The sequence below is a fragment of the Alligator sinensis genome, unplaced genomic scaffold (assembly GCF_000455745.1).
Source record: "Alligator sinensis unplaced genomic scaffold, ASM45574v1 scaffold1499_1, whole genome shotgun sequence".
NCBI classification, from domain to species: domain Eukaryota; kingdom Metazoa; phylum Chordata; order Crocodylia; family Alligatoridae; genus Alligator; species Alligator sinensis.
The window spans coordinates 829983-845032 of NW_005842494.1; the positions used below are offsets into that span (position 1 = coordinate 829983).

At 52.4% G+C, this 15050-nt stretch overlaps 1 protein-coding gene across 1 annotated transcript in view; it reads left to right on the forward strand.

Annotated features, from left to right (window-relative positions):
- The window catches only part of PLXNA2 (plexin A2), a 249898-nt gene that overhangs the window by 156151 nt on the left and 78697 nt on the right, over positions 1-15050 (forward strand). Inside the window, 5 exon segments of the mRNA XM_025212958.1 lie at positions 424-524; positions 6907-7030; positions 7662-7815; positions 9173-9269; positions 13567-13681. Coding sequence (XP_025068743.1) covers positions 424-524; positions 6907-7030; positions 7662-7815; positions 9173-9269; positions 13567-13681 — 591 coding nt within the window.

The following is a 15050-nucleotide window of genomic DNA, read 5'->3' on the forward strand; positions in this document are numbered from 1 at the left end:
TCCCTCCACCCTCAAAGACACTTTTCCCCAACCTGTGTGAAATGCAGTTACCATTAATCTGGGGGAAGTGGATTTTGCTCTCTTTCTGGGACCTTTTTGGTGAGAAAGGCAGCTCAGAGGCAATTTCTGAAGTGGGTTAAAGCACAGGACTGGGTTCTGTACTCAGCTCTTGCTGCATGCCCTCAGCCGAATCATTTAACATCTCGGTGCCTCAGTTTCTAAAATAGAGAGGGGTTTTTTTTCTTTCCATTTCCAACCCTGCAGGGATTTGTGAGTCTTAAACTGAAGTTTGCGAATGGCTTTGCAATGCTCAAATAAAAGTTGTTGCAGAGAGGCCAGCGGCTGCTTTTTCCCTTGCCTATTTAGTGTGCAGACAAGAGGAGTGAGAATGGATTGAAGGTGGGTGTTTTGCTTTCTTTCCAGGTGTCCAGAGTCCCGGTGGAGTCGTGCGAGCAGTACACAACCTGCGGGGAATGTCTGAGCTCGGGAGACCCTCACTGCGGCTGGTGCACTCTTCACCACACGTAAGTCCCTCGGTAGCTGGTGGCTTTCCCCTGAAGCATCCCTGAAAGCCTCCCAAATCCCCCTGCCTCCACTTAGTATTATTTGGAAAGAAAACAATACCACTCTGGCTCTTGCTTTCCTGTGGAGGCATTCCCCGTCCTGCAGGACGAATGCCATAGGAAACCACTGGCTTAAAAAGGACAAGAAAAGACAAAGTGCCAATGCAGGCGGGCAAGGTGGAATAAATCCACCCCAAAACCCATGTCAGCGGCTTGAAACCACGTGAACTGACTCGTTTCAGCACGGACCCCACTAGGTCCAGCTATTTACCAGAGTCCCTGCCCGTTTTTGAGCATGAGGGTGTTGCACAACAGGTCCCTAGCAGAGACCTGGGTGCGTTCCCTGTCGCTGGGCGAGACGGTTTAAATACTGCTCTGAAATTCCTGGAAACGGCATGCCCCGCTCTTCTGTCGCTGGCTGAAATCCAGCGAAGCAAGGAAACCGAGGGCTAGCTGGGGGCTCTGCGCTGGGCTGAGCCCTAACTCACGTCCACGGGCACAAAGGAGTAAAGTTGTGGGGTTTTTTCCGGGGAGCTTCAGGAAACAGCCTGAATTCAGGAGGTGCCTCTCTCCTTATGCCACAATAACGATTGCTTCCTAAAGCGGAAGGGGAACCCAGCACTTGGAGCCGGTGGGGGGAGAAATCGAGAGGGTGCCGATGGAAAGGAATCGAAAGCCCTTCGGCCCCGTGCCAGCCGGCAAAGCGCTGCCATTAACTGCATGGAAATCAGGGCGGAGGCAGAGGCACAGAGTTCAGGGGCCCACACAATCGCTGTTGGCCACATGCCGAAGCAGCAGGTGTTAGGAGGGCCAGAAGGAAGAGAGGAATAAAGGCTCGGATGCAAAATCTGGACTGGATCAGGGACCGGTGTGGTTTCGGACCTAACTTCCCTGCCACTGCTCGTGGGCAGTTTGCTGCCTTTCCAGCAGTCCTGGGGAGCTTTATGGAAAGAAACAGTCCCTGGGCTGGCTTGTGTGCTATCCCACACCTGCGCCGTGCGGGTGAGAGATGCCATTGTTCGGCATTGGGGGCGCGGGGTGGTCCTCGCCCCTCCTGCCCCATTCCCTTTGTCCTCCTTGCTTTCACCTTGAAGACTCGCCCACCCAACCTTCGGTGAAACTGTCCATCGTCTGCAATAGCCTAGGACCTGCAAACCGCTACGGTGAGTCCAGCCTCGGTCCAGCAGTGTGCCCTGGCTCCTGGTCCCAGTTGTCCGTAAGGCTTGTGGCATTAAGGATTCAGAGGGTGCATCAGCAGACAACCCCCATGGCTAAGGAAGATCTGTTATACAGGGATCTGAAAATCCAGGTGAAAAAGCCCTGGTGTGACTGGTCAGCAAAAGCTGCAGGGTGCGGTCATCCTGGTGACACAGGGGCCGGACGCGGTCACCCTAGACAGAGCGATTTACCACCGAGCTTGGCTGGAACAAGCAGCCGGCCCAAGGCCTGCACGTGCACACATGGGTTTGCACACGCAGTCATAAGAATCCTTGGCGCTCCCGTGATACCTTCCCGCCAAGGCCCACTGAGCACCGTAATAACCCTAATGAATTAAGTTTCACAGCTCACGGAGGAGGCAGGGAAAGATTAACATCCGCATTTTGCAGAGAGAAAAGCTTAGCATCCAGGGACAAAGAGACGTCCTTTCTCCCACCCTTTGTCTGCCATGTCACTGAACGTCTGCAGTGAGGGGTCTCTGTCTTGCTACACGCACGTGCAGCGCCTTGCACCGTGGGGATGCAGGTGCTGCTCTAATAATCGTGACGACGTTTTTCCCTGGGTCACGCACCAGGTCAGTGGTGGGAGAGGAGCAGAAGTGAGGAATCCTGGTTCCCAGGCCTCTTCTTTCACCCAACAAACGCAGAGACTGGTAGCTTATAGCAGGGGAGCTCACGCTAGGGAATGCTGCACACATACAGGCAGGATAAAGGGCTGAGCGCAGCTGGGAGCCCAGGAGAGCCAGACCCTGCATTGAGCTAAGGATCTGAAGTTGGCCCTCGGCCTGCGGTACGCAGGAGGCTGTGCCATGTTTTCCCTGCCTGGTACCTCTCCACCCTCCCTGGGAACCGCTCGGCCTTCCCACCGCCTGCTCGGTGCAACGATCTTTCTGGGGTTTTTTTTTTTAGCCCTCGTCTTAAGCTGTAAATAATGGAGTTTATCTTGCTGTTCGTGAAGCCACTGTCATCGTTGTGGGGAGGCCCCCAACGCCAGAGCGTTTGTATTTCATTTGTCATCTCTCGCCTCTAATTTTTACATTGCGCTCCTGCCAGATGGACCAGCTGCTGCTGTGTTCAGCGGGGAGGCCACGGGTCAAGATGTGCCGTTCACGCTGCATTCATGGAGGATTGATAAAAGAGAAACACAAATGGGGGTGGGGGGCCGGGAAGTCTGACACGGAGAGAAAGAAAGAGCTCTTCTAAGGAAAGCACAGGTTGGGCAGCGGGTACGTGAGCCAGTTGGGATACAATGAAAACTAACCATGAGTCTTGGTCCAAACTGTCTTTCCCACCCGCCTCTCCACCTCTGCTGGGAAAGAGAAATCCCTTGATAGCTTGAAACACCCTTTGTTTTAATACCGTGGCCTTGGCGCCGGCAGAGGGAGCAGGGGAGCCCATCAGACAGCTTGACCACGTAGGATTTCTGGGTAGTTTTGCAGGGTCAAGGGACACAAACAAGTGCTTGAATTTGCAGGTGCTTAGCACAGAGCTGCCTTGGCCAGCCTCGAGCCAGCAAAGGCTTGGGAATTGGGAAGAGCAGCAGTGCCGTGAGCTGGAGCACACGTGTGACCCCGGCCTGATGGAGTCAGAGCCGTGTGGCACAGACACTGTATTTAAGATCGGGTTCATCTGAAGCAGGAAGATCCAAATCCCATGCCCACCGCAGCCATGAAGCCAAGTGTCCGCAGCTCGTTATGGTTGGTATTATCTACTGTTTCATATTTCTATCGCAGTTGCACCTCGAGGCCCCAGTCAGGGACTGACGCTCCATTGTACTTGGCACTGTATACACACAGATGCTTAAACCTAATTGTGTCTGCAGCCAAGTTGTTTGCAAGGTTTAAACCTGTGAGCTCTGGAGCTAAAAGCAGGAGCTGCTTGTTTGCAGCAGGCCCAAGCCTCTGTATACACACCCGGTCACTAGAGAAAGGTTGTGGTAGCGTGGGTACACGTGTCCAGCCGCACGAGTCCAAGAGGCAGGAGAGGAGCAGTGATGGGAGCCTGTGGGGTGACGTGAGTCGAACTAATGCTTTTCCACACAGATGCTGGTTAGTCTCCAGCAGAGGTGCTGGGAAGCATGCAGGGGTGGAAATGGAAGCAGCAAGGGGTAGGCCTAAAATTTAAATTGAAGTGGAGGAGAGCGAGGTTTGAGCCTGGCTTCCTGTTGCAGTTTATCAGAAAGCGGCTTCACTGTAGGCTCCCCCCTCAACCTGGTATTATTCTAGGTACTTTCCAGTACCCCCCAGTATGTCTCAGACCCTGCCAAGGCCCACAGAAAGCCTGCAGAGCTTGCAGACTGACCAGCTGTTCTGTTTCTTCGGTATTTCCAGGCTCAGGTTTTCTTGCCTCCATCTTACGGGGTGCAATATTCTGCCAAAATCAGGAGGGCCCCAGGGGAAAGAAATGAGTGGGGAATCATAAATGTCTCTCTGAAGCATGGAGAATTAACATTCCCTGGCAAGGAAGTGACATGATCCAAGCCAGAGCCCTTGGAAGTTTCTGACTTGGACACCTCTGGCTTTTGTGCGTTGGCTTTTCTTGCTCTGCATTTTTCTCGATAGCTTTGACGCCAAAACAAGCCATCGCACTTAGAACAAAGGCTGTAACAACACAGCAGATGGGAGCTTAGCCTGGGATATCAGCAGTCGTTCATACATCTCACCATCAAGTGTCAGCGCCTTTGTAATGACCTTGCGTGGACATCCTGGGTAGGGAACTGGGAGCTGCAGCATCCGAGCGCAGGCGGCTGGTACTTGATGTAGGAGAGCTGGAGCGGTAGGTTGCGGTAGCTGAAGGGTGGTGGACCAGTCGGCAGAGAAGGGCCCTGCACGCGCTGTGCAAACACATTGCAGACGGGTCTAAGGAACCTGGGGCATAATGTAAGGTTTGAAAAGCCTCAGAGAAAAAAAGGAGAAATGAGTTGTCTTCTGCAAAACCCCTCAGTTCACCAAGCAAAAATTAGAAATTGCAGTCATTGGGAAACGCCCCAAAGAACGAGCAGCCTGCCCCAGGTCCAGCAACTCACAGCACTTGAATCCCAGCCTGGACTGGGCTCGCCTTACATTTGCTAGAGCTTTTTAATCAAGATGGAAGGAGTTAATTGCACTCCTCTTCCTCTTCCAGCAGCTCCTCTCTTTGGGAGGTAGGAAGGAGATTCGTTAAAAAGTCTCTTTGGCCCAGCGAGATTTGAAACCTGCAGTCCTCCTCCATATGCTGCTCTTTACAAGTATGTTATTGTCTACAGACCTATTTATCTCTGTTAGGGCTGTTGCCATAAATAGTATGATAAAAAAGAGCCGTTCCAGCGAGTCAATGAGATAAAGGCTCTAGTCAAGAGCTCACTTTAGAGCTATCTTACAGATTCACTTAAAACTCAATAATTCTTCCCTTTGGCAGCATTCATATTTAGGTCCATTATATTCCAGAAAAAGGAAGGAGGGGAGGGTGAAGGGACCAGCTGCATCAATTGCCAGGTATCATAGCTGCTGTTTGGAAAGGGAAAGTGGCAACCTCAGCGGGCTTTTCTTATTCAGAAGCAAATGGCCTCTCAGTAATGAAGATCGCTTAGCTGCGCAGTGTTTGAAGTCCCAATTTTGCCAGGCTCTTGTCACCTCATGGAGAAGAGGTTTGGCATGGGAAGATTAAGACTCTCTGTGGAGCAAGCAGCGTGACTGCTCACTTATAGCTCTGCCTACAACTGCATCCAGCCCTAGCAAAAGAAGAAGAAAACAATTAAAGACCCTTTTTTTTTATATGTTCCCTTTTCCACTGACTGGGGTCTTAATGGCAAAAGTCAGATAACCGCACTCGATTGCTTACATTCACAAATGCAGCCAAACAGATGTTAAAAAACACGTCATAGGGGTCTCGGGGGCTGGTGTCTGTCATACGGGGCTTTTCCCTGTGAGGCCATTCATTGCTTTCAGTTGAAATGAGATGAATGATGAGTGAAAGTTGAGGACAGTCCATTAACGCCATTAAAAAAGTCATCATATAGGTGAGGAGACCATACTTCTCCTAGGCACGAGTCGTGTTTCTGGCAGCCGATCACCAGCGGCCGCATTGGTGGGACACAGACCACACTCCCAAACTCAGCCTTAAACACAGCAGAGCAGAAAGCTGTGAGCTTTTTGCATGTAGGTCTCCCAGTGAGCTTGCCGGCACCTTGCCTTGTCTTGTCCCTTGGCCGTGCTGTAAATAGTGCTGATAATAGCGGTCACTGGCTGCACTGAGTTGCATGGGCTGTATTTTTGTGCTGTTAAGGAGCATTTCTATTCCTAGCCCTCCATCTCCAACGCTGGGCCAGAGGGCGGTGGTAGGGTTGATTAGGCCTCTTCACTCCACCGTTTTCCATACCGAGAGTGGCTGTCATTCTGAATCACGATTTCAATCCGCTCAGAGGTCCTCGACTTAATGACTTTGGGGGTGAGCCCAGTGCCGAGCACGCGGCGCAGCCCACGCTGGCAGCAGCACTCACCATTCAGCGTGGCACACCTCATGGCGCCTTTTTGAGGAGGAAGTGGTGGGCCGAGAGCTGGGGGAGGCTCAGTCGTGAACACCGAGCTTAACTCCGGCGTCTCCCGGCTGGGGATATGAAAGCCCAGCTTCCCGCACTTCAGCTTCAGGAGGAGATTAATTAACCATTGGGTTTTTCGGTAATTAAAATGCAGATGCTGGCCCATCGCTGCCTTTTATTGCTTTTTATTGAGTAATGAATTCATTGCTCTCGGGAATGAGGCACCACAGGCCTGACAGGAGCGGAGGTACTGGGCCAGCTTTCCACAGGTGCTGAGCACCCACGGATTCGGCTGAAGTCGTGGGAGCTGCGGGTGCTGCAGGCATGAATCAGGCATCTGGGCTGTCTCCGTTGGGGCTCTCTCTGTTGTCCACACAAAGTCCCCAGTAATGCATTTTGCCCAGCCTAGGAGCCTGGTGTTCAAGTCCGTGGGTCTCTGCACGGAGCTCCATCAGCACACCCGGCTCTTGCCACACTCGAGCCACCCCTGTGCTCCGTTTGCACGCCGCTGCCCACGCACCTCACTCCAATCTGGTATCAGCCCCCTCCGACAGAGCCAGGTTCACTGGGTGTCCCTGGGCACCGACGCAGGCGTGGTTGTGTGTCTCAGGTGTTCCCCGAGGGACAGCTGCGAGCGAGCGGACGAGCCGTACCGATTTGCCGACAGCATCGCTCAGTGCATGAGCATCACCGTGCAGCCCAGCAGCATCTCGGTGTCCGAGCACAGCCTCCCGGTAGGTCCTGATGCAGCCACTCGGCCAGATTGGGGAGGTAACTTGACCGTGGGGAGAACTACAGCAAAGTCGCGCGCGTGCTTCAGAGCCACGTCAAGGGGCCACTTTTCCTCCGCAAGTTTTCTTGCTAAGGTGGAGCTCTTGTTGGTGAAGGGGTCAGTGGGGGGAACCGTTAGCACTATTGCACACAGCTTGGCATCAGGGGCAGGGAGCAAGGTCCATGGAGCCTTGTTGGGGCTATTGTGGAGGGGGTGGAGGCAGTTGGGTTGCTGCCCTGTGCACATGGGGTGCGAGGCATCTCCCTCTCACATGCACTGGGGCAGGGGTCGTGCACACCCTGCAGGGTCTCTGATCCCCTCCCACCCCTTCTTCAGTGGCCTGGAAACTATTGAAGGATCAATATGGGCATTGGGCATCCCCTGTTTGTCTCTTGCTTTTTCCTATGCTGGTTATGGTAGAAATCAAACCCTAGCTTGCAAACCAGCTCCTTCTCTGTGTGGGGCTGACACGCTAACGGGTCCGCTGTTGCACAGAGAGGCAGTGGGTGCTGCACACATGAAGGCAGTGCGGGGCATCCTGGTTGCTAATTAGTTCTTCGTTGTTTCTCCCCGTTCTGTTTTCCTTGCTCCAGCTGCGCCTGCTGGTGAGCTACGCCCCCGATCTCTCGGCTGGGATCACCTGCCTCTTTGGGAACCTCACTGAGGTGGAAGGCCAAGTGCTGGGTAGCCAAGTCATCTGCGTTTCACCAGCAGCTAAAGATGTCCCCGCCATCCCTGTGGACCAAGGTGAGCAGCTCTGAGCATGCACTCGCCTGAGCCGGTGCAGGTGAGCTGCCGGACAGAGCAGGCCCTCGCTGGGTGCCCGTATCTACCCGACCGGAGGATGCCGGATGACAAAAAGGCAGTCAGGAAAACTGCTGGAGGTGGTTGTGTTGTAGTAGCAGACCTGTGCCAGGCACCCCCTCTTCTGTCATGCTCAGCACATCAGGGAGGGGGACGTGTCGGGGCTGCCGCACTGAGGCTTGACTCAGTGACGGCGAGTAGGTGGCTAGGGTTTCTATTTTTTGCTTCTGGTCTTTGGGTTGTTTCTTCATTAATGTCACCACTGTCATAGTTTCTCTCTCTCCATAACCCAAATGCTACTTGCTTAAAACTCATTTTCCCCTTGGCCTCCTTCCAGGTGTCAGCTGAGCTTCCCCGCTGATGTTTTCCTATTTGTAAAATGTTACATTCAGTTTGAGTGCTGGAGAAAGTGAGGGGCTGAAAGCCTGGGAGGAAGCCGGGCGGCTGAATAAAAGCGTGCTCCAGGCTGGCTTAGCCAGTGCAGCGTAATCGTGCTTACTCCACTGGCGAGCCTTTGAAAACGCTCTGTCCGTGCCCTTCGCTCCTCATCTCCGAGGCCCAGCCCCTTCCAGTTCTGGGCTGCGCTTCAGGGTAGACGGCGATGATTGATTGTAAGTTTATGCTCAAAGCAAGCACTCTTTAAGGACTGGCCTGAGGCTGTCTGGCTGACTTCACCGGTGACTTGAGGTGGTGTTTGAATGCTGGATCTAGAAGATATTTTTGCCTCTCACCATCAAATCCATTTGGAGGGACTCTGGAGAAAGGCCGTATAGGGCTTTGCTACCAGACTCGACTGACCAGCCATGAACCAAAATTGGCAGGTTGCCTTGAAAGCCCTTAGGGTCCTAAGTGTGATCCTATCCCACCCTGCCCAAGGCCCTGGGAAAACATGAACCCCCTACTTTTATAGCACACCATCCCCTTAGCCTTTAACTGAGTCACAAAAGGCAGCAAGTAGGAGAAGACCCATCTGCTTCTTGCATCAACTCCTTTTTAGGGATCAAGCAGGGTGGAGCAGGTTCACTCTTAGGCTGCTAACTTCACTCAGGCCCTAAGAGGTGGGCTAGGACCTGGCTGTTCAGAGGGCCTGAGCTGTGGTTCTGCATCGTTGGAAGATTTTAGCTGCAGGGGGGACCAGACTCTCAGGTCACAGGCTAGCCTGGGCTCCCATAGGACCTGGATTCCCTCCACACCCCCTCAGGAGGTGGATGCACAAAGGGTCGGTCAGCCTCGAGGGAAAAGCAGTGCAGCGTCTCCCACTGCTGGAGTGACACCCATCTCTTCCTCTTCCCTTCTCCAGACTGGTTTGGGTTGGAGCTGCAGCTGAAATCCAAGGAGACGGGCAAGATGTTCGTCAGCACAGAGTTCAAATTCTACAACTGCAGCGCCCACCAGCTGTAAGTCGCCCCTCTCCCGCCTTCCCTCTTCCCCAGCCCCCCTGGGTCTCGCCAAGCCACACAATGCACAGCCTCTTGTCTCCATAGGTGGGAGAACGGGGGTCTCTGTGAGCTTTGCAATGCACTTTCCCAAATCCAGGATTTTTCCAAGCCATGCCCTATCCCTGAATCCACAGCTGCTCCTGGGTGTGCCACTTAATGGCTCGGGAGCCCTTCTTGTGTCACTGAGATGGGCAAAGGCACCATGTGCGAGGGGAATCCCAGCAGGGAAGGGGGATGAGCAGGGATCTGGAGCTTGGGTCCTGGCTGGCAGCAGCCCTCTGGCCCTTTCAGGCCTGGCCTGATGCTGACAGTCTGATCCCTGGGGGCTAGGGAGGGAGTCTGGAGATCTCAGCATATGCGTGCATGCACAGAGGTTGCCGTGCCTTCCCAGAGAGAGGATGTCTGAGAAAAGCTTAACCTGCTGGTGCCCCCAAGCTGCATGATCCTGCAACTGTGAGCACAGCTCTCCTTACTCACAGGCAGGGCTGGGGAGGGAGGGAGGGAGGGAGGAAAATGCCCAGGAATGTCTGGGGAGGCCGATTCGGAGCACCCATAGTAGACGCAGGAGCCTTTTCATCCCCAGCAGCCGGGAAAGCGCAGTGCCCAGTTCTGCAAAAGAACGGGAAGGAGAGGGGTACGAGGAGGGCAGCGGCGGGGGCTGGAGCTGCAGGGCCAGGGGCAGTGTTTCCACCACAGCTTGTTTCCTAGGGACAGAGTTTGTACCACCTTTGCTGTGGCTCTTTGCCCTGAGGCTGGGCTAGAGGAGCCCACAGCATTGGCAGCTCCATCCAGCTTCGTGCTGTGCGGTTCCTGGAGCATCTGACAGGTGCCAGGAGTTGCCGTGGGGAGGGCAGGTGCTTGCACCCAGGTGCCCTTGTCCGTGCTCGGGAAGCAGCTGAGCATTGCAGCAACACCCCCACCACTGACCCTTCCCCTCCCCACCCAAAGCCCTCAGGACACGCAGAGCTGGCAAGCTCCCTAAGTGTTTTTAGATTTCACCCGAGCAACAAACGAGCGAATCTGGAACTACCAAAAGAGAGGAGTGCAGAGCACGGGACAACCCAGGGTCAGGCAGCAAAGGGCAAGCCTGACCCCCTGTGCTCAGTGCTGCCAGGAGCTGCAGAAGGGCTGGGGCTGGGAAGGCCCGTTAGCCCGGCCTGCCCTGCCTGATCCGTGGGGCTGTCCATGCAGACTCGGCCCCCGCTTTGCCTTCTGCCTTCATCTGTCCAGCCTAGCTTTGGACGTGCCAAGCCACAGGGCTCCCACTCCCACCCTTGGAAATCCCATGCTCCAGTAGGCTTGGCTCTTACGCAGGTTTTTCCTGGCACTTAGTCTGTGTTTTGCCTTTAGTTTCAGCGGAGGTACTATAGCCATAGGGGCTATATGTGTCCCATGATGGATGGATCTCATTACTTCTGCTGACAGTCCCTTTCCACCCTTCCCAAAACAATCCCTGTCCCTGCTTCTGTTAACACCTTTCAAATGCTGCTAGACAGTGATGTCCCTGCTTCACTGTCCTTTAGCCAAGCTCTGTGGAGGTAGCTTGCTTTCCTCCCCCCTCCTCCTGAGTTAAGTTTCTGGTACCGTAATCAGTTTGGCTTCTCTTCCCTGAATTCTTACTCATTTGGCTGGAGGTATATCATGTCAGGAAACCTGGACAGAGTTTCCCCTGCTCTTTACTTTGCTTTGCAACCTTTAGGTCCTGCAGAGGCAAGGAAAGAGGGCCAGCTGTGCCCCTCTGGCTGTGTGCTGGTGTGGGGAATGGCTTTGCTTTCCCCAGGGTACAGTTCATTTGGTACGCCGGATTCTGCCTCCGTGCACTTTTGCGCGCACATCGTACGTGCAAGGTGCTATGTGCACTCTGTCTGAGGAGGGGGGATGTTTCAAGAAAGGAAACTGTTCCCTAGACCTGCCGAGTAGCTGGCCTAGGGTGGAAATGGCATTTGCAGTTCATGTCAGCCCTTGATAATTACTTCATGAGTCTCCCAAGAGCTCCCCCAGATGCCCCCACCAGAGACCTCTCCCTTGCTGCACCCAATATGCCAATCACTAAGTTTGCTTGAGGCTTCCTAGCAGGCCAGAGGACATTGGAGGCTTGAGACTGATGCAAACAGGGGGATGCTGTCTGAGCAGAGTGGTGTTGCTAAACCAAACCATGGGGCTAGTGCCACAGAACGCCTGTAATCCCAGCAGTGCTTAAAATGCGCTGAGAGCGCTTGCAACGCCCGACAGGAAAGCAAAAGCCCAAGTTCAAGGCAGGGGCAGGGGAAATGCTGCAAACCAAAATGGAGATAGAAATGGGTCAAATAAATGAGTAATTAAATAAGCTCGTCGCGCTTGATATTCCTACCCAGATTTGCATTTGCATGATTAGAATAAGCCGCCTGAGCTATTAAGGTCACTACAGATGCCTAAGAAGGGAAATACAATTGAGTTATGAAAAGGGGAAGCTATTAAATATGCATTTTAGTCGCTGCAACTTGAGAGAGAAAATAACAGGCCGTTGCCTCCCAGCCCAGCTGGCAAAAAGGGGTGTAAAACCCATTCAGTCCCAATAAGAAGCCCAGACCCTTTCCCTTGGAGGACTGTAAGCCAAGAACTTCCCAGGAGCATAGAGGCAGGCAACCCTTTCCATCTTCCCCAACTCTGGCATTGCAGAGAGGGGGCTTTTGTGTTTGCCCAGATCCTGAATCTGTGTTTCCTTTCAGTCCTTTAAAGCCCTCATTAGGTCACAGTAATCTGTGATCTTACCATTGATTGCAATGGGAATGAATATGATGTCACAACCTGAGAATTATACCATCACATGGAGAAAATCATCAGGCAGAGCAGCTGAATTCATAAGCTACAATGATGCCATCTTCAATGCTTGGAAGAAATGAGCCTGTTTTCATGCAGATGCTTCCCAGTATTGTACAATAAAGAGGGGAAAAAATAAACCATGTTGAAGAAGCAAAAATGCCTGTAATGTAAATGTTTTTCAAAGATTTTCCATCGGGATCAGCTGTTCTTTAAATAACTCCATGCAAAACATCAGCTAGAGCTTTCACTGCAGTGGGGACAAATACATGAGACGGGCTTGTATGTGGAAGAGAGGAGTGACAGAGCCTGAGCTGACCTCAGTCTGCCGGACCCACTAGATGGTGCTAAGTTATTGCCGCTGCCATAATCCCCATGCATTCAGTACATGCTAAGGTGCCAGGGCCTTTGGAGGGTGCGCACATCCCTGCTTTTAGGTGTCTGAGGTGAGAAAATCACCAAGAAGCTAACCCCCAGAGAAAATCACCAAGATGCGTCCCAGGGCACCGAATGGCTCCCAAGCCCGGGGGAAGCATTTCAGCAAATAACAACTGCTGTTGTGAACTTTTCGGTTTCTTGGCAGCCGCTCAAATTAAACCTTCTTAACTTTTAGAACAACCAAGTCCACTTTCTTCAAACTTGGCTTATTTTGTAGATCCCTTTGAGACTTAAAATCAAGCCAGGACATGCACATGCGCACACACATGCGCACACACACATACTAACATCTTCAGACCTACTCTGTGTGTATGTATATATATATATAGAGAGAGAGAGAGAGAGAAGGCCTGAAGATGTTTTATATATAGAGAGAGAGGCACATATATACATACATACATACATATATATATATATATATATATAAAATACACACACACACATATAGACATATATATAGAGAGAGAGTAGGTCTGAAGATGTTACTATATCCATATCGATATACATATACCTAGGACCAAAAGCTAACATTTTATAAGAAAATAAAGCTCGGAATCTACTACATGTTGATTTAACGGGCGGGTCAGTTCAAGACTGACTATATTTTTGGGCAAGAGCACAAGCGGAGAACCCTTTCACCCCCTCTTGTGAGTGCTCAGTTTGTCGCACTCAACACTGAACATTACCATTTCTTACTTGCGTAGCCCCCAAAAGCCCCCTAGGCATTCAATGGGTATATAATTATACCAGTCCCAGCCCCAAAGAGCTTCCACTCTTAATAGGCAAAACTATTTAGAGATGCAGAAGTAAATAAGAGCAAGCAAATGAGGCAATGCTGCTGGGCATGCTGCTGGTTGGGTCCCCGACTCTCTGGAGATTTGCTTCATTTTTCTGCATGAAGGAACATCTCTGTGGATAAATCAGCATCTCCAGATAGGTTTCTCTGTTGCAATACTGAGTGTATGACCCAATGACAACTGCTGTGACATGGTCTTCCTTTCTCTCTCTGTCTCTGCAGGTGTCTGTCCTGCGTGAACAGCGCTTTCCGCTGCCACTGGTGCAAGTATCGGAACCTCTGCACTCACGACCCCACCACCTGCTCCTTTCAGGAGGGAAGGATCAATGTTTCAGAGGTACTGGGATTGGGTTAGGAAGCGCTTTCGGGTCCAGCAGTAACTGCCACTTGCCTGGCACTTTGCATACGAGTGTCTCGCAGACCGTTGCAAAGATGAGTAAGATTCAGTGCCCCTGTTCTGCAGCACAAGGTCACAAGGGGGTCTGCAAATGGCCTAACAGCAGATCAGCTGCAGTGCTGGCGGCCAGATCGCAGGGTCCTGTTCGCTGGGCTGTGCTGCCAGATCTGAACTTTGAGCTGTCTACCATGATTGCGTAGTAGTCAGAGCTGGAGCAGCCCCAGACTTTGGGGAAGAGACCCGCGTTGGGATTCAGGCTCTGTGACTTGAGCCCTTGTCTGCTCATACTGAGGAGGAGTTGGGATTCCAGTTGCAGGACTCTCAGGCAGCGTTGATGGAAGCAGGCTCTTGCTGACCAGTTTGCCCAGTCTTGTGCAAGTGCTGTGGAAAGGGATCCTAGAAGCTTGGGTGTTTCTGTCTCCTTTGACTTGGGATTTCTGCTTCCTCAGCAGAAGAAATAGCCACGCGCCTACTGATTTCCAATAACGAAGTAGCCCCACTTCAGTGGAACTGGAACAAGTCCGCGGCGTGGCTTTCATTAGCTTCCTCAATGCTATCTTCTTCCATTACAGACGCCGCGTGTGCTCACAGATTGGTAACCAGAACAACACTTCAAAGCATATTGTTGCGTCTGCCGTCAGCCTGTAAGCTCTGCTGGGCAGAGATCACATCCTTGCTGCATTTGGGAGGCGCCGAGCACAGCTGTGGCTGCCATTAGAAACACTAATTGTAGTAATGTCTGTGATCCAGGCAGGGTTCTGGTCTGTGCCTTTACTGCTTCAAGAGCGGCCTGTGCAGCAGGCACGTGTTTACAGGGTGTCCTTCAGACAGTGTCACGAAAACACCTTCCTGAGTGTGAGTCGGGCAGGCGCAGAGAAGAGGAGGGCGTTAGGCAGTGATTTAGAAATTACAAGTGGCTCCGAGAGCGGGAAAAGGATGAAGTGCTGTCAGGAGAAACGGGAACACCCATACAGACCGCAGCGGGACATGCATGGTGCCGTGAGAGCAAGGAGGCCAGCATTAGCCGGAAGGCAGAGATAGGGGTGCAAGAGCGGAGGACTCAAAAAGACTCAGTGAGGAGAGAAATCAGTCTGCAGCACGGAGGAGGAACAGCAACGAGCCTTTGGCTCCTCTCAGGCAATGCAGTTCTTTTCTTCTCTCCGTTCCTGCTCACCATTTCTCAGGGAAGATGCAAATACATGGGGAATATGGGTGGTGGGCAGCTTGCAAAAAAGCAGGGTTAAATGGCTGTCATCCAGTCTGAAAGGAAATGAGATGGAAGAGAATAAGCCACCGAGGAAAGGAAGAG